The sequence below is a fragment of the Tursiops truncatus genome, chromosome 21, assembly GCF_011762595.2.
Source record: "Tursiops truncatus isolate mTurTru1 chromosome 21, mTurTru1.mat.Y, whole genome shotgun sequence".
NCBI classification, from domain to species: domain Eukaryota; kingdom Metazoa; phylum Chordata; class Mammalia; order Artiodactyla; family Delphinidae; genus Tursiops; species Tursiops truncatus.
In genome coordinates this window covers 32,843,385-32,870,862 of record NC_047054.1, presented here as the reverse complement: position 1 = coordinate 32,870,862, position 27,478 = coordinate 32,843,385, and the positions used below count along the sequence as shown (strand labels likewise).

Genomic DNA, 27,478 nt, shown 5'->3' with positions numbered 1-27,478 from the left:
CTTTGTCCCACAGCATCTCTGGACAGTGATGGGCAGGCACCAGCGTCTGCCTGGCCCACCTCCCTGCAGGGGCACTGGTACCGATTTCCAGGCTGCGTTTGGGACTTGGCCAAAGAAGGCAAACAAACTGCCCACTGATCTGACAGATCCGCCTTTGACTGCCCAGACTGGCCTCTCTTTAAAAAATTGAAGTATAGTTGATTTACAGTGTTGTGTTAATTTCTGCTCTACAGCAAAGTGACTCAGTTATACATATATATACATTCTTTTTTTAAAATATTCTTTTCCATTATGGTTTATCACAGGATATTGAATATAGTTCCCTGTGCTATACAGTAGGACCTCGCTGTTTATCCATTCTCTATGTAATAGCTTACATCTGCTAATCCCAACCTCCCACTCCAACCCTCCCCCAGCCCCTCCCCCTTGGCAACCACCAGTCTGTTCTCTATGTCTGTGATTCTGTTTCTGTTTCATAGATGAGTCCATTTGTGTCATATTTTTAAGGAGCACCTACAGCGTGTATCTCACAGGGGTCTGGGTTGGGTCCCTCTTACATGAAGTTTTTTGTAAAATGAGCTCCTTACAGGGAATCCTCCTTTTACTGGTTCCTAGAAAAGGAGAGAATGCTACCGTGATTTCTGGAAGACGCATTTTAAGAGACCGTAACACCATTTTTTAACTACCATGTTAGTTTTACTTACCCTTTGTTGTATGTTTCCAAGTTTCCCTTTTTATTTGAACCATACTGCAGGGCCTTCATAGTCAAGTTAGAAAATGGAGCACGTGGGAAAAAGCAAAAGCATCCGCTACCCCGCCTTCCCCAGATGACCTCGGCTCTCAGTCTGTCCCCTTGTCCCCCTGCAGGCCGGGCGCTGTCCATGACACACGGCGCCAAGTCGCCCGTGTCTAACGGGACCTTCGGCTTCGACGGCCCAGCGCGCGGCGACGGCCACGTGTATCACACGGTGCACAAGGACTCGGGTCTCTACAAGGACCTGCTGCACCGCATCCGCGACGAGCGGCCGGCGCCGGACGGGGCCCCGCGGCTGCTGCGGCGCAACAACAGCTACACGTGCTACACGGCGGCCATCTGCGGGCTGCCCGGCCTGGCCACGCGCCGCGGCGACGCGCCCGCGCCCGAGGACAGCGAGAAGCTGGTGGCCGACGCCGTGGCCTACTCCCGCCGGCGGCTGCGCTACGACAGCTACTCCAGCTACTGCAACGCCGTGGCAGAGGCCGAGATCGAGGCCGAGGAGGGCGGCGTGGAGGTGCGCCTGGCCACCCCGCTGGCCGAGCCCGAGCCGCCACGCGATGACGCGGCGGACGACGAGAAGGAGGAGAAGGACTCGGCCGAGGTCCACCTGCTCTTCCACTTCCTGCAGGTCCTCACCGCCTGCTTCGGCTCCTTCGCGCACGGCGGCAACGACGTGAGGTCAGTGCCCAGGGCACGCGGGCGGGGCGGGGGGGAGGCGCACGGCAGACACACAGCCACCCTGGAACCTCGCGGGTCTGCACTGCCCGGGTCCACCGACATGGGCTTTTCCCCCACGAGTGTAGCACCCGCATCTTCACTGCACGGATCTTTAAATGAACTAGGTGTGGGGGAAGGTTTGTGTTGGATCGGAGATCACAACACGCGTTATCAGAAGACGTGGGGTTTGAGCCAGAGAGGGGTTGAGTCAGAGAGAGCAGTACCTGGATTTCCGCCGAGTTGTTCAAGGGTCACCTGTGAATAAGTAGCTCCTGTAGTGTGCCAGACGGTGACACGCGTTAAAGGGAAGAGAAGAGTAGAAAGGGGTGTGGGACCCCTGGAGGGCTGCCGTGTTGGACGGCTGCTCAGGTCAGGAGGGCTCACCGAGTGACACCTGCAGGGGCTGAGGGCGCAGCCGTGTGCTCGTCTGTAGGAGAACATTCCGGAAGAGGGGACAGCAGATGCGAGGGCCCGAGGTAGGACATGCCTTGGGGGTGGGGGTGGGGTTCCGGGAAGAGCCACAAGCAAGAGCGTGGAGACGCTCAGGTCGGCGGGTCGTGGAAGCCCCGAATGTGTAGTCTCTACCCCCCTCTCACTGGCTGGGCAGCTCCGGACCAGTCACTGAATTTCCCAAAGCCTCAGTGTCCCAATCTGTGAAGTGGGAGTAAAGCTAGTACCAACCACATGGGATTTCTGTGAAGATTAAGTGAGTTGCTTTATATAACAAGCTCAAGACAGTGCTCTCCCATAATCAATATCCCTACATTTTCACTCTTACTATTATTATAGTTATCACACAGGCTAATGTTTCTGTCCAAATCAGGAAAACATGCCGTTGTTGCTTTTGTGTTTTTGCTCAGTTATATGACTCTGTTTTACACTGTCTACCCACGTGCACCAGCGTTTCTGTTCTTTTTAAAAGAAGTCTTTGTGCCAGAGGAGAGGCCTGGACATCTTATGTTCTGCTCAGTGTCGTCTAGGGGTCGCCATGTTATTTAATTGGGGGCACCATGTTCTGTCTCCTCTTAATAATTTTTTTTCTGCCCTCCCCCACCAGCCCACTTCCTCCTCTTTATCCACAAATTCTTTATTGAAAGCCTGGTACTGTCAAAGTGTTATGAATTGGGTCCCTGTCCTTTAGGAGTTTAAATTCCAGTTAAGGAGACAAGAAAGACATACACGTAGAAAAGTAACAGAACACCTCAAAACAGCATTTAAAGGCCAGAGGAAGAGTCTAGGTGGTAGCTGCTATAGGTGACCAGAGTTTAGAGCAACTGTTTGCAGTTTGGGGGCTGCTTTTGAGGCTTTTGAGCAGGGATATGGTCTGATGAAAGCAAGGTTTTAGAAATAATAGTGTGATGTGAAGAGGGGGCTTCTGTTCGTTCAGGAAGAAGTTACCAAGTCTGTACCAGGGCTCAGAGCTGAACCACTTGTAACTTACCCTAACCCTCCTCAGAGCAGTCCTTTGCAGTCCTAAGTGGTATCCTTCAAAGACAGGGAATCTGAAGCTCAGAAATGTGACTTTCTTGCCCAGAGTCACACAGCTGGAGAGAAGCGGGCTTGGGAGCTGTCTCTTCGTGACTCAGTCTGCAGAGTGGAGGGTGGGCTGAGAGCTACAGAGGCTGTTGAAAGCCCATAGGGAGCCTGGAAGTTGTCACTCTACCCTAACAACAGGAGAAAACCGAATGGACTGAAAAATCAACAACTCTTCTTGGATCCAGAAAGGAGAGGAGGACACAGGACAAACCACTGCCCCCAAGACTGGAGGGACAGACAGTCCTGGAAGAGTGACTCAGGAGTGGAAGCTGCCATGGAACCAGGGAAACCTGGACTGGAATGATGGACCCTGGAGGTTCAGGGGGGACAAGTAGAGAGTTAGAGGCTCCAGGGAACCCATGGTAGGGGGACCCCATGATATTGTGAGTTTTACGTCCAAGAGCTGTACCAGGTCCTCACAGTGAATGTCAGGGAAGAGAAATCCCCTCCTGCTCCTGTCGGGGGAGGGAAAGCATTTGACAGAAGAGAGCAACTGTGTGCTTAACCAGGCCCGCTCCCAGGGGAAACCAGGTCACCAGAGCCCAGCCTGCAGGGGGATTACCACAGCCTAACTGACCTGGGGAGGGGAAATACACTCCAGACTTCCCTCGCCTTCCGCTTGGGCGAAGGGAAGCACCCACCTCGAGCCATCCTGTCCCACTTAAGGGGGAAGCAGAAACTGAGAAACACTTGTGAAGTTCACAGTCCAGAGGGACAGGCTCACTGAGAGACCGAGACCTCATCAAAGGAAGGCTTCTCCATCCCCAGACCTCCCACCACATCACTAAAGGCCTATTTACAGCAGTTCCTTCTACCCAGGAGATCATGTCTGGTTATCAAGAAAAATTTACAAGGCATACCAAAAGGCAAAAAACACAATTTGAAGAGACAGAGCAAAATTCAGAACCAGACATGGCTGGGATGTTGGAATTATCAGATGAGGAATTGAAAACAGCTACGATTCATAGGCTGAGGTCTCTGATGGATAAAGTAGGCATCCATTAGGTGAGCAAGGTGAGCAGAGAGAAGGAAATCCTAAGAAAGAACCAAAAAGAACACTGGAGATCAAAACACTGTAACAGGGCTTCCCTGGTGGTGCAGTGGTTGAGAGTCCACCTGCCGATGCAGGGGACACGGGTTCGTGCCCCGGTCCGGGTAGATCCCACATGCCGCGGAGCAGCTGGGCCCGTGAGCCATGGCCGCGGAGCCTGCGCGTCCGGGGCCTGTGCTCCGCAACGGGAGAGGCCCGCGTACCGCAAAAACAAAAACAAAAACAAAAAACAACACACTTCTAAATAACACTTGGATCAAAGAAGGAATATCAAGAGGAATTTTCAAATATTTGAACTAAATGAAAATGAAAGCACATCAAAATTTGTGGGAAGCAGCAAAAACAGTGCTTAGAAGAAAATTGAATTGAATTGCTGCACACGGACTTTCTCTAGTTGTGGCGAGCGGGGGCTACTCCCGTTGCAGTAAACGGGCTTCTCATTACGGTGGCTTCTCTTGTTGCAGAGCATGGGCTCTAGGCATGTGGGCTTCAGTAGTTGCAGCACGCAGGCTTCAGTAGTTGTGGCTCGTGGGCTCTAGAGTGCAGGCTCAGGAGTTGTGGTGCGTGGGCTTAGTTGCTCCGTCGCATGTGGGATCTTCCTGGACCAGGGATCGAACCTGTGTCCCCTGCGTTGGCAGGTGGATCAACAAACTATTAGCAAATTGAATCCAACAATGTATAATGAGAATTATCCAGCATGACCAAGTGAGCTTTCTCTGAGGTATGCAAGACTGGTTCAAATTGCATTGAATTCATATATTAGGAAAGAAGGAAGATATAAAATCAGTAAATAATAAATAATAATATAAATAATAATAAAATCAATCTAAGTTTCCAGCCTAGAAAAATAGGAAAAGAAGAGCAAATTAAATCCAAGGTAAGCAGAAGTAAACAAATAATAAGAATTAGAGCAGAAATAAATGAAATTGAAGTCAGGAAACTAATAGAGAAAATCAATGAAACAAAAAGCTGATTCTTTGAAAATATTAATGAAGTTGATAAGCTTCTAGCCAGGCTAACTCAGAGAAAAAGAGAGACCACAAATTACTAATATCAGAAAGGGAAGAGGGACATCACTATAGATCCTATGGACATTAAAAGGATAATACTACAAAATACTATAAAAGGAATACTATGAATAACCAATTTGATAACCTAGGTGAAATGGACCAATTCGTTGAAAGACAGAACTGCCCAAACTCACACAAGAAGAAATAGACTATCTGATGGGCCTATATCTATTAAGGACATTGAATCAATAATTAATAACCTTTCAAAACAGAAAGCACCAGGCCCAGATAGGTTCACTGATGAATTCTGCCAAATATCTAAGGAAGAAATTATACTTGTCTACAAATTTCTTTCAGAGGATAGAAGCAAAAGGAATACTTCCTAACTCATTCTGTAAGGCCAGCATTACCCTAGTACCAAAACCAGTGAAAGACATTATAAGAAAACTATAGACCTGTGTTTCTTATGAACTTCGCTGAAGAAAAAACTCAACAAACGATTAGCAAATTGAATCCAACAATGTATAAAGAGAATTATGCAGCATGACCAATGAGCTTTCTCTGAGGTATGCAAGACTGGTTCAACATTCGAAAATTAGTTAATGTAATCCATCATGTCAATAGGCTAAAAAGAAAAAGTCACATGATCATATCAATAGATGCAGAAGAAAGCATTTAACAAAATCCAATACCTATTCGTGATAAAAACTCTTAGTAAACTAGGAATAGAGGGGAACTCCTCAACTTGATAAAAAATACAAAAAAACTACAGCTAATATCATACTTAATGGTGAGAAACTCAAAGCTTTTCCACTAAGATCAGGAACAAGGCATAGATGTCCCCTTTCAGCACTGCTTTTCAAAACTGTACTGAAAGTTCTAGCTAATGCACTAGGACAAGAAAGGGAGATAAACGTATACAGATTAGGAAAGAAGAAATAAAACTGTCTTTGTTTGAAGATGACATGACCATCTATGTAGAAAATCTGAAAGAACTGACCAAAAAAAAAAAAAAAACTCCTGGAACTAATAAGCAATTATAACAAGGACGCAGGATACAGGTTAATATACAAAAATCAATCACTTCCTACATATTAGCAGAGAACAGGTGGAGTTTGAAATTCAAAAACACAATAGTACCATGTACACTGGCACCTTGAAATACTTAGGGATACATCTAACAAAATGTGTACAGGATCTATATGCGGAAAACTGTAAAACTGATGGATGAAATCAAAGAATGGAATAAATGGAGAGATTTTCCATGTTCAAGGATAAGAAGAATCAATATTGCCAAGATGTCCGTTCTTCACATCTTGATCTATAGATTCAATGCAATCCCAATCAAAACCTCAGAAAGTTATTTTGTGGATACTGATAAACTGATTCTAAAGTTTATATGGAGAGGCAAAAAAACCAGAATAGCCAATGCAAAATTGAAGGAGAACAAACTTGAAGGACTGATACTACCCGAATTCAAGCTTGCTAGTAAAGCTGCAGTAACAAGACAGTATGGTATTGGTGAAAGAACAGACAGATAAATCAATGAAACAGAATAGAGAGCCCAGAAATAGACCCACATAAATATGACGGTCAACTGAGCTGACAACACCAAGTGCTGGCAAGGATGTGAAGAAACAGGAACTCTCATTCATTTCTGGTGAGAATACAAAATGGTACAGCTGCTTTGGAAGACAGTGGGACACTTTCTTACAAAACTAAGCATACTCTTATTGTACCATCCAGTAGTCGTGCTCCTTGGTATTTATCCTGATAAGCTTATATCCACACAAAAACCTGTACATGGATGTTTATAGCAGCTTTATGCAAAATTGCCAAAACATAGCAACCAAGATGTCCTTCAGTAGGTGGATTGATAAAAACTGGTACATTTACACAATGCTATTCAGCACTAAAATGAGTTATCAAGCCATGAAATTACATGCTTGGAACCTTAAATGCATATTACTGAATGAAAGAAGCCAGTATGAAAAGCTGCATACTGTATGGTTCCAACTATATGACTTTCTGGAAAAGGCAAAACTATGGAGACAGAAGATCCGGGGTTGGGGTGGGAAGGAGGGATGAATAGGTAGAGCACAGAGGATTTTTAGGGCAGTGAAAATTCTCTGTATGATACCCTAATGATGGATACATGTCATTTATTATACATTTGTCTAAACCCATAGAATGTACACCACCAAGAGTGAACGCTACTGTAAACGATGGGCTTCAGATGATTCTGATGTGTCAGTATGGGTTCATCGGTTGTAACAAATGTTCCACTCTCGTGGGGATGTTGATGATGGGAGGCTATGCATGTGTGGACCAGAGGGTATATGGGAAACCTCTGTACCTTCCCCTCAGTTTTGCTATGAATCTTCAACTGCTCTAAAGAAATAAAGTCTTAATTTAAAAAAGAAAAAAAGCTGTGGCACCCCCCAGGAAAGTCAGTGCCTGCCTGCCAAGGGCCTGAGTGACGAGAGGGGGCCTGGGGGAGGGGTGAGCACCTGAGTGAGTCCTCAGCTCACATCCCAGTTCTGCTTCCTGCTAGGGACATGACTTTGGCATCAGTTTTCTCATCAGTAAAATGGGAGTGACAATAGCCAGTTTAAGGGGTGGGCCTGAGAACTAATGATTAGCAATAATGTTTGTGATCCCATAGTGGGGAGGCTGGCACAGCTGCCCCAAATTGGTAGCTAATGTTAGTAGCTGTGCTGGCAGTGAAAATGGAAAGAAATAGAGAAAGAAAGGAAGAAAAAAAAGAATTTGTATCCACTTCTTGTGATTTTTCAGTACTTTAAAAAAATTAGGGACTTCCCCGGTGGTGCAGTGGTTAAGAATCCGCCTGCCAATGCAGGGGACATGGGTTCGATCCCTGGTCCGGGAAGATCCTACATGCCGCAGAGCAACTAAGCCCTTGCACCACAACTACTGAGCCTGTGTTCTAGAGCCCGTGAGCCACAACTACTGAGCCTACGTGCCACGACTACTGAAGCCTGTGTGCCCTAGAGCCCACATGCCACAACTACTGAAGCCTGCGCACTCTAGGGCCCGCGTGCCGCAACTTCTGAGCCTGTGTGCTGCAACTATTGAAGCCCATGTGCCTAGAGCCCATGCTCCGCAACAAGGAAAGCCACCGCAATGAGAAGCCCACACACTGCAGCAAAGAGTAGCCCCCACTCACCGCAACTAGGGAAAACCCGTGCACAGCAACAAAGACCCAACACAACCAGAAAAAAAAAAAAATTAACAAATCACACAACCATTAAGATGGCTACTCTAAAAACAAAATAAGTGTTGGCAAGGATGTGAGAAATTGGAACTCTTGTGCACTGTTGGTGGGAATATAAAATGGTGTAACCACTGTGGAAAAGTCTGAAGATTCCTCAAAAAATTAAAAATAGAATTACCATATGACCCAGCAATCCCACTACTGGGCATATACCCAAAAGAATGGAAAGCAGGGTCTCAAAGAGACATTTTCACACCCGTGTTCACAGCAGCACTATTCACAATAGCCAAGACGTGGAGGCAACCCCAGTGTCCATCAACAGATGAATGGCTAAACAAGATATGGTGTGTGTGTGTGTGTGTGTGTGTGTGTGTGTGTGTGTATGTGTATGTGTGTGTGTGTGTGTGCGTATGTATACACATACACACACAGTGGAATATTCCACCTTAAAAAGGATGGAGGAGCTTCCCTGGTGGCGCAGTGGTTGAGAGTCCGCCTGCTGATGCAGGGGACGCGGGTTCGTGCCCCGGTCCGGGAAGATCCCACATGCCGCGGAGCGCCTGGGCCCGTGAGCCATGGCCGCTGAGCCTGCGCATCCGGAGCCCGTGCTCCGCAACGGGAGAGGCCACAACAGTGAGAGGCCCGCGTACCGCAAAAAAAAAAAAAAAAAGGACGGAAATTCTGTTATATGCTACAACATGGATGAATCTTGAAGGCATTATGCTAAGTGAAATAAACTAGCCACAAAAAGACAAATACCATACACTTGCACTTAAGGAGAAACCTCGCAGAGCTACTCCAACTCAGAGATGAAGTTAAACGGTTGTTACCGGGGGTGGGACAGGGGCAAAGGGAATTCTTATTTAATGAGTACAGAGTTTCAGATTTCCACAATGAAAAGTTCTGGAGGCCTGTGTCACAACAGTGTGACTATCCTTCACACTACTGAACTGTACACTTAAAAATAGTCAAGACGGTAAACTTTCTGTTTTTTTAAACCACAACCAAGCAAGTTACTAAATCATTTTTATCACCTGTAGATTACATAGGCAAGCCCCAAATGCGACAGATGGGCTGTTCTCAAGAAGAGAAGTCCCTGCATGTCATGTACAGCGTCATCTGTATGCATGTACGATGTTTGTACAATTAACCTCTTTTTTCCTCCCAGTAATGCCATTGGTCCCCTGGTAGCTCTGTGGCTGATTTATGAACAAGGTGCGGTCCTACAAGAAGCAGTGACTCCCGTCTGGCTGCTGTTTTACGGAGGGGTTGGAATTTGTACAGGCCTCTGGGTTTGGGGGAGAAGAGTGATCCAGACCATGGGGAAGGACCTCACCCCCATCACGCCGTCCAGGTAAGCCGCCGGGGCGGCGCGGAGTGGGTGTGTCTGGACGTCCCAGCGCGGCTCTCTGCACAGCCGGGTCTGCAGCGGGCTCCCCGTGCGCCATCCTCACCCGTCCCTCATGCACTGCTCAGCGGTGGCACAAGATGAGGGTGGGAGTGGGAGGGATGGGAATGGAGGGAGAAGCAGGAGGGGAAGAGAAAAAGCGAATCCACCTGCAGCCACACCCGCACCCTGTTCCCCTCCCACACTCCCACTGCCCTTACCCCGCCTGAGGTCCAGAGAGCAGGCGAGGAGGGAGAAAAGGGCTCTTGGGCCTGCCTTTCCCGAAAATCCTCTGCTCACCAGCTCCACCTGCTGGCTGCAGGCAGCTGTCCGCTGCTGCCCTTCAAGGTTTACTCTACATCCTTCCTTTGCTTCCTGGGCTAAGCCAGCAGGCGGCAGGCGGGGTGCCCATGCCCTGGGGTGGGGTTTGGAGACTCCCACGTTGTTTCCTATGGTCCTTCTAGTGTGTATCCTCTAGAGCAGGGGTTCCCAACCCCTGGCCCGCAGACCGGCAGCGGTCCGTGGCCTGTTAGGGACCAGGCCACACAGCAAGAGGTGAGTGGCAGGCGAGGGTGAGCCAGCCAGTGAAGCTTCATCTGCCGCTCCCCGTGGCTCCCCATGGCTCCCCCTGGCTCGCATTACCGCCTGAACCATCCCCCTGTGGAAAAATTGTCTTCCACCAAACCGGACCCTGGTGCCAAAAAGGTTGGGGACCACTGCTTTAGAGCTATTGGTTAAATAACAAATTCACAGGAGAACTTTCCAAATACAGATAAAACTTGGAACTACCTATTGTAAGAGATCTTTTCCCCCTTGAAAGTCATTTTAATGAATGATTCTCTTACAAGATTGATTTGAAGAAAAATTAGTGATCTGAGAAAAAATTCACTCCTTTATGATACGTACACATTTTAAAAATGAGAGCGTAGTTTCCCTGCGCCACTTTAGACATGACAATTCACCGTCTTCGGCTCAGCAGGAATTTCTGACCCAGCTCCTACAGGGTGTGGTTTTTGGAAACATACCGGGAAAACGAGGCTCCTTAGGGCCGCAAGCAGCCTCATGCCAAGCGTTGGTGCCATGTTGCCGCCATGCCGCAGTCCCTGGTTCTGCTGATGCCGTGGGACGCAGTCCACCCAAGGAGCGTCCTGGTGAGGCCTGGGCACCCAGGGCCGGCGAGCCACCGGCGGCGCCCGTGACGCATCCCCTGTCTCCTCCGCAGCGGCTTCACCATCGAGCTGGCCTCAGCGTTCACCGTGGTCACCGCCTCCAACGTCGGGCTGCCCGTCAGCACCACGCACTGCAAGGTAGGCCGGCGCCCGCGCGTCCTGCCTGGTCACCCGGGGCCGAGGGGAGCTCGGGCAGCGCTCGGCACGCGGTCGGTGGAAGAGTCACGGTGGGGTGTCCCGGGGGCAAATCCCGGCCCTTACCGCCGGCAGCGGTTCGGATCGCCTCCCGTCCCGCAGACCTGGCCGCTCCACGCGTGCCCGGCGGGAGCTTGCCCTCCTTCCACATGCCCTGGTTCTCTCGTTGTTTCCACAGTGGGTTTTGCATTGAGGTTGTGCGTCCACGAACCGTGTTTGTAGGCCCAGGGGCCCAGGATTTGACAGGGGGACAGAAGTAGGCAGAAATCGTTTCCATGGAATCGTAAGACACGGTTGTTTCAGTTCTTTTTTCTAATATAAGGTGGCCGAAGTGACTCAATTGCCTTCGAGTGAATTCCGGATGATATTAACCACTGTCATGTGCTCTAGAACTCAGTGGGAGAGGGAATTCCTTGTCTAGTACCTGGGCTGTTGGAGCCACAAGGAACCTTAAAGATGAAGGAAGAGGAAACAGGCCCCGCGAGTTTCAGGGAGTTACCCAAGGACCCCCGGGGTGGGCCAGGGCTGGAACCCAGGCCTTGTAACCCAGGGCTGCCCAGTACCTGGAGGAATTCTAAAATATCTCCAATGGGCCCCCTGTATACAAATATACCCACCAACAACTTCAACAAAGCAAAAGCGGCTTGCAGATTTTCCTAGGTTCATAGATTCCTGTCATTCCTGAAAAGCTTGTTTATTCCCACTCTGGGCACCAAGGGTACTGCAGTGACCAAGACAGTGATGGGCTCTCCATTTACACACAGCCTGAAAACTCCAACCAGTGTGTCTGTAAACAAGCACCGCTAAATGTGAAAGGCTTATAAAAAAAGAATGAAATCATGCCATTTGCAGCAACATGGATGGATCTAGAAATGATCATACTCAGTGAAGTAAGTCAGACAGAGAAAGACAAATGCCGTATGATATCACTTATATGTGGAATCTAAAAAATGATACAAATGATCTCATTTACAAATCAGGAGCAGACTCACAGACATAAAAAACAAACTTATGGTTACCAAAGGGGTAACGGAGGAAGAGGGATAAATTAGGGGTATGGGATTAACAGATACACACTGCTATATGTAAAATAGATAAACAACGAGGACTTACTGTATAGCACAGGGAACTATACTCAATATCTTGTAATAACCTATAATGGAAAAGAATCTGAAAATATATATATATATGGCTGAATAATTTTACTGTACACCCGAAACTAATACAACATTGTAAATCAATTATACTTCAATTTAAAAAATAAGTACAAATAGGGCCACTAGCCTCTAGGTTTCAGTTTCTAATCTGGAGATGAAAGGGCTACCTTAGATGACTCGTAATATCGACGCTGTCTGGTTCCCCTACTTCTCAGTAATTCTGTTGCTGTTAGTGCCTGGTGGTGGACTTAATCTGGAAACACACTCAACTTATTAAGAAGCAAGTCGGAACGCAGCAAAGAATACCACCTTATATCAACAAAAGACCTCATCAGTAGTGAAGACATGGGACTCTGGGCCCCTTGTGATCCAAATAACATAACAACTAAAAACATAAGGCAAAAGCTGTTAGAGCTCAGAAATTAATGTGTCTAAGTCTGTGACAAATGAAGAAGACAGAAGTACTTAGGAATATAATGGATTTGATTTATAGCAGTATAATTAATAAATATATATCAAATTTTTATGCCTTCTTGTCAAGTATCATGAAACGTTTATAAAAATTAGTCATAAATTCAGAAGACCATGATAAAAATCACAACTAAATTTATAAAATAAGAACAGATATTCTACACAATCTCTAATCCCAAATAAATTAAACTAAAAATATATGTTGAAAAAAGGAAGTATCCCCTTGGACATTTTAAAATGCTCTTTTTAAGTAACAGTTGAATCAAGGAGTTTAAAAATTATAATCATAGATTTCTTGGAAAAGAGAAAAAAACAAATTGCGTGTCCGTGTGTGTATATATAGCAAACTTATGCTCAGATAAAAATTCATATATTTACATGCTTTAATTGAGCAAAGGGAAAATAAAAGAACCAAACATTCAGATTAGTATTTTATAAAAAGTTCAGAACAATAAAAATTCTCAGGAAACAGCAAGAAGGATATAAAAGCAAAATAAATTTTAAAACAAAACTAGTGAAGGAGAAGGGGAGAGGAAAGTGTTTACTAACAAAATAACATCAAATTCTTAGAAAAGGAAGGGAGGGGAATTAAGTTAGAAAGAAGAAAGTCATCATAACAGATTTGGGAGAGAATTTTAAAATATAAAACCATATAGCTGTATGCTAAGGATTTGAAAACCTCTGTAAAATGAATTATTTTTTGCAAAAATATACATGTCAAATAAATGTGACACAAAAAGTAGAAAAAAAGTGGAAACACTGACCAGAGCAATAGGAAGAAATTAAGGAAGTTCTCCAAAAACAATTCTTCTCACCTGAAAAGGCAAAAAGGAGGAGGCCACTGCTGACTCCAGTTGTAGATGGATTCACTGGCTAATCTTTTCCATCTTAAAAGAATAGATAATTCTCACATTATATGAACTTTCCATAATGTAGGAGAAAAAAACAAAATAAAACAGGAAACTCTCCAGTTTGGTCTATAAAACATATACTGAATAACCCTAATACCGAAACCTGATTAAAAACATCACAAACAATGAAAGCTGTGTTTACATATGAATGTTGATTTTAAAACTTTAAGATGCTAGTAAATGACATCAACAATATCATGAAAGAACATTTCAGCAGGACCACATTGATCTGGATGATCAGAATGCAGGCTCCGAACAGGGCAGGGCTGGTGCCTGTGCAGGGCTGGCCCCTCACAGGGCTCAACAGATGGGTGTTTACAGACGTCTTCAATAACACACGGCTCAGCGATCCATTAGAAAACAACGTACGATCATCTGTTGAAATACATGCCAAAAAGACATTTGAAAACCCTAGTAAAGTGAATGATGTACATGAAAAAGGCACAAAGCTTTGCTCAGAGGTAAAAGAAAACCTGAATGTGAGACACACTGTGTCACTGGGTGGGAAAGTCCTCAAACACTAGCCCAACCAAATTTTTCTCATAACTTTCCAAAATAAGGCTAAAGTTAATTTGGTGGGTTAAATTAGCAAGAATATAAAATGATCTACAGAGAAAAGCGATGAAGAGGGAGTAGCCTCAGCAGATAGGAAGTCTGCTATAAGGAAACAGGAGGCAGGAGGGTGGAGAGAAGGAGGGCTGATGGGCAGAGAGTTTCAGTTTGGGATGACAAAAAAGTTCTGCAGATAAATGGTGGTGATGGCTGCCAAACAATGAGGATCTATATGCCACTAAATTGTATACTTAAAAATTGTTAAAATGATAAATTTTGCATTATGTATTTTACCACAATAATAAAAAATTAGATACTTGTATAAAAAAGTAGATAGACCAGAGATAGAACCTAGTATATATGAGCATATAGTTTGGGGCAGGAAAATTTTAACTAATAATTGAAGTTGAGTAACTGGCTATCACCCTAGAAAAATAAAAGCAGACCCACAGTTCTCAAAATACGTGAACATATGTCTGATGGCTTGATGTTTTTAAACTATTTTAAAATTTAGAATAAAATAGAATTTTATTTTAGAAAATTTAAAATAAATGAGAATTTATCAAATATTCAAGCTAAGGATAAATCACAGAAGAAAAGCGTAGCGTATTATATTGCATGAAATTAGAAACTTAAAAGTGAAAGCAAAATACTGATTGAGAAAGTATTTGCATTAAATGTCAGAGTTAATATTTATTTAGGGCTTCCCTGGTGGCGCAGTGGTTGAGAGTCCGCCTGCCGATGCAGGGGACACGGCTTCGTGCCCCGGTCCGGGAAGATCCCACATGCCGTGGAGCGGCTGGGCCCGTGAGCCATGGCCGCTGAGCCTGCGCATCCCACAATGGGAGAGGCCACAACAGTGAGAGGCCCGCATACCGCAAAAAAAAAAAAAAAAAAAAAAAAAAATTTATTTAAACACCACATAAACAAATAAGAGACACATTTAGATTCCAATATTTTTATAGATGATACTCCATACAAAGTTATTATAAAATGTTGATTATATTCCCTGTGCTGTATATTATGCCCTTATAACTTATTTATTTTATACCTAGTGGTTTGTACCTTTTCATCCCCTTCATCTCTTACCCTTCTCCCCACCCCTGTCCCTTCTGGTAACCACTAGTTTGTTCTCTGATTCTGTGAGTCTCTTTCTGTTTTGTTATATTTATTTGTCTTATTTTTTAGATTCCACATATAAGTAAAAGCATACAGTATTTGTGTCTCTCTGACTTATGTCACACAGCATAATACCCTCCAGATTCATCCATGTTGTTGCACATGGCAGCGTTTCATTCCTTTTTATGGCTGAGTAATATTCCCTTGTGCCACAGTACTTCTCCTTTATCCATTCATCTGTTGATGGACACTTAACGTTGCTTCCATGTCATGGCTCTTGTATGTAAATAACGTTGCTGTGAATATTGGGTGCACATATCTTTTCAAGTTAGTGTTTTCATTTTCTTCGGAGAAATACCCATGAATGGAATTGCTGGATTATATAGTAGTTCTATTTCCAATTTTTTAAGGAACCGCCATACTGGTTTCCATAGTAGCTGCACCAGTTTACATTTCCACCAACAGTGTACCAGTGTTCCCTTTTCTCCACATCCTTGCCAACATTTGTTATTTGTGGTCTTTTTGTTGATAGCCATTCTGACAGGTGTGAGGTGATGTCTCATTGTGGTTTTGATTTGCATTTCCCCAATGATGAGTGACGTCAAGCAGCTTTTCATGTGCCTGCTGGCCATCTATACATCTTTTTGAAAAAATGCCTATTTAGGTCCTCTGCCCATTTTTTAATCGGGTTGTTTCTTTTTTTATATTGAGTTGTATGAATTGTTTATATATTTGGATATTCCCCCCTTATTGGACATATCATTTGCAAATATCTTCTCCCATTAAGTAGGTTGCCTTTTCATTTTGTTGATGGTTTCATTCACTGTGCAAAAGCTTTTTAGTTTGATTAGGTCCTGTTTGTTTATTTTTGCTTTTGTTTCCCTTGCCTGAGGAGACGTATCCAAAAAATATTGCTAAGACCAATGTCAAAGACCATACTGCCTTTGTTTTCTTCTAGGAGTTTTATGGCGTCATGTCTTGCATTTAGGTCTTTAACCCATTTTGAGTTTTTGTATATGGTGTGAGAAGATGTTCTAATTTCATTATTTTACATGTAGCTGTCCAGTTTTCCCAGCACCACTTATTGAAGAGATTGTTTTTTCCCCATTGTATATTCTTGCCTCCTTTGTCATAGATTAATTGACCATAAGTGTGCGAGTTTATTTCTGGGCTCTCTTTTCTGTTCCCTTGAACTGTTTGTCTGTTCTTGTGCAGTAACATACTGTTTTGATTACTGTAGCTTTATAGTGTAGTCTGAAGTCAAGGAGCATGATACCTCCAGCTTTGTTCTCTTTTCTCAAGATGGCTTTGGCTATCCAGGATCTTTTGTGGTTCCACAAAAATTTTAGGACTGTTTGTTCTAGTTCTGTGAAAAATGTCATGGGTATTTTGATAGGCTTTGCATTAAATCTGTAGATTGCTTTGGGTAGTGTTGACATTTTAACAATATTATTCTTCCAGTCCATGAACACAAGATATCTTTCCATTTATTTGTATTGTCTCCAGTTTCCTTCATCAGTGTCTTCTAGTGTTCAGCGTACAGATCTTTCACCTGCTTGGTTAAATTTACTCACAGGTATTTTATCCTTTGTGGTTTGACTATAAATGGGATTGTCTTCTTAGTTTCTCTTTCTGATAGTTCATTATTAGTGTATGGAAATCCAACAGATTTATTTATATTACTCTTGTATCTTGCAACTTTACTGAACTCATTTATTAGTTCTAACAGTTTTTTGGTGAAGTCTTTAGGGTTTTCTAAATATAGGATCATGTCATCTGCAAACAGTGACAGTTTTACTTCTTCCTTTCCAATTGGATGTCTTTTATTTCTCTCTCTCTCTCTTTTTATTTGATTGCTGTGGCTGGGGTTTCCAATACGATGTTAAATAGAAGTGATGAGAGTGAACATCCTTGTCTTGTTCCTGATCTTAGAGGAAAAGCTTTCAGTTTTTCACCATTGAGTATGATGTTAGCTGTGGGTTTATCATAAATGCCTTTATTATGTTGAGATATGTTCCCTCCATACCAACTTTGTTGAGATTTTTTTATCATAGAAGGATGTGGAATTTTGTTAAATGCTTTTTCTGCATCTATTGAGGTGATCATGTGATTTTTATCCTTCATTTTGTTAATGAGGTGTATCATGTTGATTAATTTGTGGACATTAAACTACCCTTGCATCCCAGGAATAAATCCCACTTGATCATGGTGTATTATCTTTTTTATGTATTGTTGAATTCAGTTTGCTAATGTTTTGTTGAGTTTTGCATCTGTGTTTATCAAGGATATTGTCCTGTAATTTTCCTTTTTTGTAGCATCTTTTTCTGGTTTTGATATCCGGGTAATACTGGCCTCGTAAAACAGGTTTGGAAGTGTTCTCTCCTCTTCGATTTTTTGGAATAGTTTGAGAAGGACAGGTATTAATTATTTAAATGTTTGGTAGAATTCCTCTGTCAAGCCATCTGGTCCTGGACTTCTGTTTATTGGGAGTCTTTTGATTACGGATTCAGTTTCAAAACTAGTTATTGGTCTGTTCAGATCTTTTATTCCTGACTCAGTCTTAGAAGATTGTATGTGCCTGGGAATTTATCCATTTCTTCTAAGTTGTCCAGTTTGTTGGCATATAACTGTTTGTAGTTGTCTCTTATGCTTGTTTGATATTGGTTGCAACTTCTCTTTCATTTCTAATTTTGTTTATTTCTGCCCTCTCTCTTTTTATCATGAGTCTGGATAAAGGTTTGTCAGGTTTTTTTTTGGAAGAAAAACATCTCTGATTTCACTGATCTTTTCTATTTTTTTTTTTTTTTTTTGTCTCTATTCCCTCTCTGATCTTTATTATTCCTTATTTCTGCTACTTTGGGCTTTGTTCTTCCTTTTCTAATTCCTTTAGATGGAAAGTTAGGTTGTTTATTTGAGATTTTTCTTGTTTCTTGAGGTAAGCCTGTATCACTATAAACTTCCCTCTTAGAACTACTTTTGCTTCATTCCACAGATTTTGGACAGTTGTGTTTTCACTTTCATTTATCTGTCAAGGTATCTTTTTATTTCCTCTTTGATTTCTTCATTGACCCATTGGTTTTTCAGTAGCAGGTTGTTTAGTCTTTTGTTGTTTTGTGTTTTTTTCCATTTTTTTCCTGTAATTGATTTCTAGTTTCATACTGTTGTGGTTGAAAAAGATGCTTGATATAATTTTAATCTTCTTAAATTTATTGAGACTAGTTTTGTGTGATCCATCCTGGAGAAAGTTCCACGTGCACTTAAAAAGAATGTATATACTGCAGGTTTTGGATGGAATGTTCTGTAGATGATCATCTGATCTAATGTTCATTTAAGACCAGTGTTTCCTTTCTAATTTTTGTCTGGATGATCAATCTATCCATTGATGTAAGTGGGGAATTAAAGTCCCCCACTGTTATTGTATTATTGTCAGTTTCTCCCTTTATGTCTGTTAATATTTTCTTTATATATTTAAGTGTTCCTACATTAGGTGCATATGTCTCTAAATGTTATATCCTCTTCTTGGATTGACCCTCTTATCATTATATAATGCCCTTTGTTATCTTTTGTTATAGACTGTGTTTTAAAGTCTATTTTGTCTGATATGAGTATTGCTACCCCAGCTTTCTTTTCATTTCCATTTGCATGGAATACCTTTTTTCATCCCTTCAGTTTCAGTCTATGGGTGTCTTTAGCTCTGAAGTGAGTCTCTTGTAGGCAGCATATAGATGGGTCTTGTTTTTTAATCTATTCAGCCGCCCTGTGTCTTTTGATTGAAGCATTTAGTCCATTTATGTTTAAAGTGATCATTGATAGGTATGTACTTATTGCCACTTTATTTGTTTTCTGGTTGTTTTTGTAGTTCATTTGTTCTTTTCTTCCTCTTTTAGTCTCTTCCCTTATAGTTTGATGCTTTTCCTTAGTGTTATGCTTGAGTTCCTTTCTCTTTGCTTTTTGTGCATCTGTTATAAGTTTGATTTGTGGTTGTCATGTAGTTCATATACATCAACCTATATCTACTTGTTTTAAACTGATAGTCATTGAAGTTCCAACACATTCTAAGAGCTCTACGGTTTTTTACTCCTCCCCCACCTCCCATGTTTTATATTTTGGTGTCATGTTTTGCATCTTTATGGAAAGGACAATTTTTATATCTAAAGACTAGAGGGAGTAAAATTGGATATATAACTAAAGTTCAGCCTTAGTAGTAATTAAAGATATGCAAATAAAAGCAACAATAACACATGTTTTGTTGATTGATTAGCAAAAAGAGAACAATTCACAGGATTGTTATAGTGTGCTGAAATTCACAGATTAGGGATGCCCTTGTACATTTACAACTGATTTGGCAGTAGGTATCAAGATCCTAAAATGCATTAGGAGAGGAAAGAGTTCTTTCTCAAAGTAACATTCCATCTGATAACATGGGAAGGGAGTTGGTAAATCACCACTTTGCAACCCCTGTAATAAAGCTTGGATTGCTGAATCTTTAGCAGAAGTTGGGGGGGTGGCCGTGGGCAGTTGGTGAGGAACAGGATATTTCAGTGGTATTAAAATGTTTCTTCATGATTGTGGCAAAATATTAAAAATTGGTGAATTTGCATAAGAGGTGTATGAGAGTTCTTGCAGATTTTCTCTAAGTTTCCACATTATTTCAAGATATTTTTAAGATGCCCCCTGTAACTAATAATCCATTTCAGGGAATATTATTTTTTAAAGCCTAAATATAAGCTATATGAATGAGTATATTAATCATGAAATTATTTCTAATAGGGAAAAATTAGAGGCAAATTGGAAATGTTTAAATAAAGGTACATCCACCTATAGGGTGTACCATTTTACATGATACTCAGGAAGTCTGTGAGCACTATGGGAAGATGCTTATTTTCTTAAAGAAAGGAAATAGTAATGTACCCTATTGTTTACAAATAAAGGTATATTTATAAAAAATAGTAGAAAGGAATATATAAACATGACAATAGTGGTGTTTTGGGGCAACCCACTAGTAGTGGGTAATTGTCCACTCCTCTTACCTAAACTTGCTATAATACGATTATATTACTTTTATGCTTTTTTAAGAAAAGTGTTTTAACAAAGGAAGAGGGCGGAGATAACCTTGAAACTTGAGCACGTTCTCTGTGTGTGAGCCGAGCTGAAGTGCGCTGAAAAGGGACAGGTCCTGGAAGGATGGTAACAAGGAGAGTCTAATCTCGGAAACTAGTGTTAGTGGATTTGACCGTATTCGAGGACCAGAAGAACCTAGCTAGTCCTTTTGCAGTAGAAACGTCTCAGTTGGCTGGCGTGTGCTAGGAACTGCTAAGCAGGATAATCAGGTGCGTGCAGTACACTGGTTATAGACAAAGGGTTTACGTAGAATGATCATTTTGATGCCCCTTCGATGGGTTGTTCATTGCTACCTGGAGATGTATGGAATCGCTGGTTAATCACGGCTTGGGTTGTCAAAATGTCAGATTAACTGCCTTTAAATATGCTGCTGGTTTTGGTGTTCCAGTTTGCTTCCATAAACAAGTGTTGGATTTTATTTTTTCTGTTGACCCCAGAAGAGACCCCAGTTGCTCTTTGAACCTCATTGGCCCCTTCTGACTGAAGTATTTGTGGGTCAGTAGAGACGAAGCCTGTTTCCTGGACATCTTCAGGGGCCACCTCCCAGTGGCCAAGGGCACCGTCAAGGGCATGTCTCTGAGCTTCACCAGAGCCTGAGTGAGGCGTGAGATGCTACAGGATTTGTACTTTCTTATGATTTCCATTTTTAGATACTTAAAATTGTGGGGTTTTCCCTTGTACATTTTCAACAAATCACAAAACGAACTGCGAGTGTACAGAAGAATATCTTAATCCAGGTTAACATTCTGATTTTCAAGTATCTCTATCATTTTGTGAGGCATGATTGACAGATCCAATTATATTTATGCTCCATTTAGTTAATTAATTAAATTTTGTGTGTGTGTGTGTGTGTGGTACGTGGGCCTCTCACTGTTGTGGCCTCTCCCGTTGCGGAGCACAGGCTCCGGATGCGCAGGCTCAGTGGCCCAGCCGCTCCACGGCATGTGGGATCTTCCCGGACTGGGGCATGAACCCGTGTCCCCTGCATCGGCAGGTGGACTCTCAACCACTGCGCCACCAGGGAAGCCCATTTAGTTAATTTTTTAATCAGCTGAAGTACAAGGACGGCAAGGCAGTTGGAGATAGTGGAGAAAACCAGTTTAAGATCACGAGGCCTCAGCTCTAGTTCTCAACCTGCCGTGATTTACAAATCTCCTCATGCCCCAAACCCTCTGGAAATGTTTTATTCTCTGCAGACTGAGCCACGGGGATTAGATGGATTAGATATTTGCAGAGGTCTCCAGCTCCAACATTTTATGATGCTGTTATTCCAGGAGAAGGATACTTTATCGCCATTTCCTTGTGTACTTATAGCAGGTTCACATACTGTAATAAGCAGTATCATGCCTGGGGAATCTTTAAAACGAGGGCGGTCATCGCTAGTTGATAAGGTGCAGGGGGAATAGAAAACATTTGGTTGGCTAAGCTTCCGCTCAAATAGAGCAGAATACAGGTGGAAAAGTGCATCAGAACCTGAATTCTGAATGGAATAATCCTAAAATAATTGTACCTAAAATCTAAAAAGTATTTTTAAAAGCTTTTACCCAATTTAGGGGAAAGAATTGGGAATCCTGTGATGTGGTTTATTTCTGAGATTAGCCAGTTAACATCGGTCGAGTGTGTAGACTGTGTCTCGCCTCTGGTTTGACTCTGAAACGCCTGTGCCCCTCCAGGTCGGTTCGGTGGTGGCCGTGGGCTGGATTCGCTCGCGGAAGGCCGTGGACTGGCGCCTCTTCCGGAACATCTTTGTGGCCTGGTTCGTGACCGTGCCTGTAGCAGGGCTCTTCAGTGCTGCTGTCATGGCTGTGCTCGTGTACGGGATCCTTCCGTTCGTGTGACCGGTCCTCTTCCAGCCGGTAAACAAGGGATGGGCCGGGCTGCGTGTGGGCGCTGCGTGCTGTCTCCCGCCAGCGCCTCCACGACCCTCTGTGATGTTCCAAACCACACCGTCCACCTAGGTGTAGTCGTCCTCCAGAGCTAACTTGACTACTGTACATAATCATGTGCACTAAACTGGTATCGTGGTGACATAACATGGTGCGGTTACTTATATATTAAATATATATGGTATACATAGAATAATAGGTAGTGCTATTTCAGACGTACTCGAAATGGGAGTGGAGACACTTGCCTAGAAGTCGATATTCAGCAAATCTTTGTACATACTGATTTCAGTGGCAAATTTTAAGAACCTTTGAAAAGGAAAGTGTAGATTGGAAAATGGTATTTTTTTCCCATGTAATATACTGTAACGTAAGTGAGATACAGGATGGATGATACCCATTTGGGAAGGTGTATGTGTGTCAGTGTGCTACTGAATACTGGAACAGGAGTTCACAAGTGCTTTCACTGAAGAATTTGTTCATATACTGTGTATTGATTATGTAATATATCATAATTGCTTCTGTAAATACTTAAAACTGTAATTTTTTAATGGTGTGCTTCCCTTATCCTTTTTTGATCAGAGAAGTTTGGAAAGTACCAAAGAAGCAGGGGAATAGTTTGCCAGTATTATATTTTCATACTGTTTGTCTCCCCTTCTCACTAATCCTACCATTAGCCTGGGATGCGGCAGGACCACCATGCTCTGAGCTGCCCTGGAGCAGGGTGTATGGTGAGGCACCAGCCCCCCGCGTGTGTGCACATCCCACTTCCGGTCCCCCTCCCCGCCACCACGCTGCCACTGCTGCCCCGTGCCAGATCTTGGCCCTTCGTTGTTGTCAGTGTAGAGAAGGTACAGCGGCGAGGACGTGTGACCGAGCACTACATATCAAGTCCAGTTTGAATTTCCGCCCCCTCCTCCCCTGCAGCCTGAAGGATGGACCTCTAACCTCAGACTCGGAGGCAAGTGCTCTGACATTCTGGAAGCTCAGGAGTGGGGAGGGCTGAGCTGTTAGACAATACACTGGACTTGACTTCCTTGAGGCCTTCACTAAGTGGAGCAGCACGATGTTCTGCTGGAGCTCCACTGGCGTCTTCTTTTTCGATAGCGGGAGGAAGTGTGACTAATGCTAGAGCCTGAAACTATGGAAATGCTGCTAAAACTTTTATATTGACAAACATTTTCTCGGTACTTCATTGTGATTTTTCATTAATCAAACATATTACATTTATAATAAAAACATGCCCCTCAAAAGTTTTGCCTCTGAAGTCTTTTTCTAAATGCCTATATAATGTTTCTTATTGAGTTTCCACAAAAATAAAAGCTATAATTTGTTTACTTCTATTTTTCAAATACCTTTTTTTCTCTTATTTTACTACGAGTACATGTCTGTGCAGAAAATACACATGAGGGAGAAAAGGAAAGAATGGCCCGCACAGCCCGGCATCCCGAAACTGCCGTGCGTTCACACACACTGAGCCTTTGGTGATGAGCCGTCTGCCAGGAGAGCTGGTCCCCCATGGGACCTTTGTTAAAGGGACTGTCACACTCTGCTTGGTCTTCCCGCTTCGCTCTTAAGTCAGTCAGACTCAGGGGAGTTGGGGCCACAGCTCACACGTCCAGAGCTGAGGACCCAGCAGGAATGCACGTCCTATCTCCCTTCTTGCTCAAGCAGCTCAAAAACCCAGCTCCGTGAAGCATCAGGAGCTTCAGAAGGAAACTCGTCCAGTCTCTGCAGCAGGAGTCCATCTCCTTCTGGAGCCGGAAAGGTAAGAGGTGAGGAGAGCTGGCCAGGTGTAAACAGTTATCCAACAAAGAAACCTGCCCACCCTGATTTTTAAATGGCATTTTAAGCCTTTCATGTCCCTGCTTTTGTTAAAACCATGCATTCAAGAAGTTCTCTTTCCTCCTAAACTTTGTAAGAAAAATAACAGCACGACACAGTGGCAGTCTGCAAGCTGTGTCCTGGGAGAAAGGCTGCTGTCTCAGCCCCGCAGCCAGGGTGGCAGAGGCCCTGGAGGTGAAGTGGGACAAAGGTCACACCCACACTGGGCCCTCAGTGACTGCCTACAAGAGAATCATTTAAGATCTAGAGACACAGACTTAAAGTGAAAGGATGGAGAAAGATATTCCATACAAATGGAAACAAAGACTGTAACAGAAGACAAGGACATTACATAATGATCAAGGGATTAATGCAAGGTCAATCCAAGAAGATATAACCATTGTAAGTATATATGCACCCAACATAGGCGCACCTAAATCCATAGTGCAAATATTAACAAACAGAAAGGGAGGAACCGACAGTAACACAATATTTGCAGGGGACTCGAACACCTAACTGACGTCAATGGAGAGATCAGCCAGACGGAAAATCAGTCCAGAAACACTGGCCAGTCCATTGCTCTTTATAAAACATTCTATCCCAAAGCAGCAGAATACACACCATTTTCAAGTGCACATGTAACAGTCTCCAGGATAGATCACATGCTAGGCCACAGATCAATTCACAGTAAATTTAAGAAAATTGAAATCATATCAAGCATCTTTTCAGAACACAACACTGAGACTAGGCAATGACTAAGCTGTGTGCAGAGACAAGCCTTCCCCGCTGCCCCTCCCTGCCTGTTACGTGACTGGGATGAGGGCAGAGGAGGGATTCCCCCCGAGGGGAGGGGACGCCTGATAGTCTTTCCATTGAGTTAATCAGCCTCTTCCTCTAAAAATGCAAACAAACACTCCTCGGACAAGGGACCCTCCCGCATCCGTGGCACCTTACTGTGACTCTGTCACCAGATACTGCACTGTGCAGAGACAGCGGTGTGCAGCTCAGGAGCGCCTGGGGACACGGCCTCCCCTTGGGGCAGAGCCTGCATGCAGCACAGGCTGCAGAAGGAGCTCGAGCTCCGGGACAAGGTTCTTGTACTTCATTCTCTGCTTTTCCAAATGAACTAAACTCCTGAGCAAATATGTAAACACATTTGTTCATTTTCTAGAAGATAATTTAAAGAATCAATCTCCCTGTCTCCTCAGAATAAGCTGCACAGTAGAGATTTAAAACCATCTCATCCCTCAGAAAATGGGAGAGCGTAAAGATCTGTGGCATCAGCGAGCTTATTCAAGTACAGAGGGAGGCAGGAGAAGGGCGCCTGAGGGAGATTACACAGGCTCTGCGGGGCCTCACAGGAGGCTGTGTGCAGGCCGCCCCGCCCACTGCCTCCAGGTTCTTCGGGGGGCACCGGGGCGCACGTTCCTCACGGGGCAATGGGACCACACGGGCCGTGAGGGTCCCTGGGACAGTGGCAGGAGAGGGGCCGCTCCGGGCCTGGCCCACAGTAGGGCTCTGTAAACAGGGGCCTGTTCTTCCACTTTTCAAGGATGATTTCCCACAGGAGTGCTCAAAGGGCAGCACTGAATTAGGTGATGAAGAAAAGGAGTAGATTGGGCTTCCCTGGTGGCGCAGTGGTTGAGAGTCCACCTGCCAATGCAGGGGACACGGGTTCATGCCCCGGTCCGGGAAGATCCCACATGCCGCAGAGCGGCTGGGCCCGTGAGCCATGGCCACTGAGCCTGCGCGTCCGGAGCCTGTGCTCCGCAACGGGAGAGGCCACGACAGTGAGAGGCCCGCGTACCGCAAAAAAAAAAAAGAAAGAAGAGAAAAGGAGTAGATTAATCGCGGTTAGCTGAGCGAGGCAAAACTAGAGGCTAAAGAACGTGGAGAATGGCTTCTCTGCAGGCTTGGGGACACCGGTGGAATGTGGTTAAACTCTCACGAGGGGATGTAACTCTGTTCTCGGACTGTCACCTTCCTAAATACCTTTACAGCGCATCATCCTTTATTACTGAAAAGACAATGAAACGCCCCCGAAACGTGTTAAGAAAAAAATCACCTACACTCCGTCATCCCACCACCATTCCTTTTGAAACATTGGCCTTTGAAACCTGGAGCTGGCCAGCCACTGGGGAAACTGAGGCACGGGATGAGAAAAAGTTCAGGCAGCCCAATGGTAACAGGACAGAGCGGCCCCAGGCCTGACTGGATCGTCTCCTCCGGTTCAGCGGCTGTCAGACCATGTCCACAAATGTGGTCTCTAGATAAAGGACGGTGCCATGGCCAAGAGAGGAAGGGTCAGAGAAGGAACACGATTAAGACCTTGGAAAGGAAGCCCAGGAAAAAGGGTGAGAGGGTTATTCTGTTTTTATAGAGAAACACGAGGAATCAAATCTGATTTTAAGTAGGGAATTTCAGACTCAGTAAGGGTGAGCAACTGCTCTCTATCTCCACTGCCTGGAACAAAATGAGACCATCAACAGAGCCAGAGCAGGATGGATTTGCTGCCTGCTCCCCAAGGCCTGAAATTCAGAGGTTAAACCAAACCCGAAATGTAGATTCCAAACTATGAGTTGGGACGTGTTGGGGAAGGGAGGGAGGAGGTCAAAAGAAAGGAGACAGACTGACCTCCAGGACAGAAGGCAGGGACCCCACCTCCGGGCCAAACATCTTCCATGAGCAGCGACAGCAGCGGCACCTAGTGGGGTCAGATGTAATTGCGGTCATGGCCCTCTTTCCAGAACTTTTTAAATTGCAGCAATGAAGTCACCTCATGGAATGTTCATTAGGTCATAATTCAAAGAGTTCCTAGAAATGTCAGGAATTACCTGTGCTGCTTTGATGGCAAAAGGTAACTATGAGTACCTGCCAAAGGAGGACCTCAATCCGGATGCAGAAACTCCAAACCAGGCCCACCCGCCTGACGGCTCACTTTCTTCACTCAGTAAACGACCACTGTATGCCCATCATGTGCCATGTGCTGACCTGGCCACAAGAGGCTAGGCGACGGGGTAAGAGGACAGAGGGTAAGAGGACAGAAGGCAAACAGGACAGAGGATAAGAGAACAGAGGGTAAGAGGACAGAGGGTAAGGGGACAGAGGGTAAGGACAGAAGGCAAACAGGACAGAGGATAAGAGAACAGAGGGTAAGGGGACATAAGGATAAGAGGACAGAGGGTAAGAGGACAGAGGGTAAGAGGACAGAAGGGTAAGAGGACAGAGGGTAAGAGGACAGAAGGCGAAGAGGACAGAGGGTAAGAGGATAGAGGGTAAGAGGACAGAGGATAAGAGGACAGAGGGTAAGGGGACAGAAGGATAAGAAGACAGAGGGTAAGAGGACAGAGGGTAAGAGGACAGAAGGCTAAGAGGACAGAAGG

The 27,478-nt window shown here is 44.1% G+C and overlaps 1 protein-coding gene and 1 long non-coding RNA gene across 12 annotated transcripts in view; one reads left to right on the top strand and one right to left on the bottom strand.

The window, feature by feature from the left end:
- Window positions 1-23,612, top strand: part of SLC20A2 (solute carrier family 20 member 2) — a 104,999-nt gene extending 81,387 nt beyond the window's left edge. For 10 of the 11 annotated variants that reach the window (XM_073798733.1, XM_019921358.3, XM_019921363.3 and 7 more), the window contains 4 exons: window positions 868-1,435; window positions 9,475-9,660; window positions 10,916-11,000; window positions 22,062-23,612. In XM_073798733.1, the coding sequence (XP_073654834.1) occupies window positions 868-1,435; window positions 9,475-9,660; window positions 10,916-11,000; window positions 22,062-22,226 (1,004 nt within the window). In that variant the 3' untranslated portion in view covers window positions 22,227-23,612. The other variant, XM_073798735.1, reaches the window with a different exon arrangement.
- Window positions 23,434-26,864, bottom strand: LOC141277517 (uncharacterized). Its single transcript, XR_012329027.1, has 2 exons — window positions 26,730-26,864; window positions 23,434-24,025 (listed from the first exon to the last, which is right to left on the bottom strand). It is a non-coding gene; the product is annotated as an uncharacterized lncRNA (long non-coding RNA).
- Window positions 26,865-27,478: the final 614 nt, after the last annotated feature.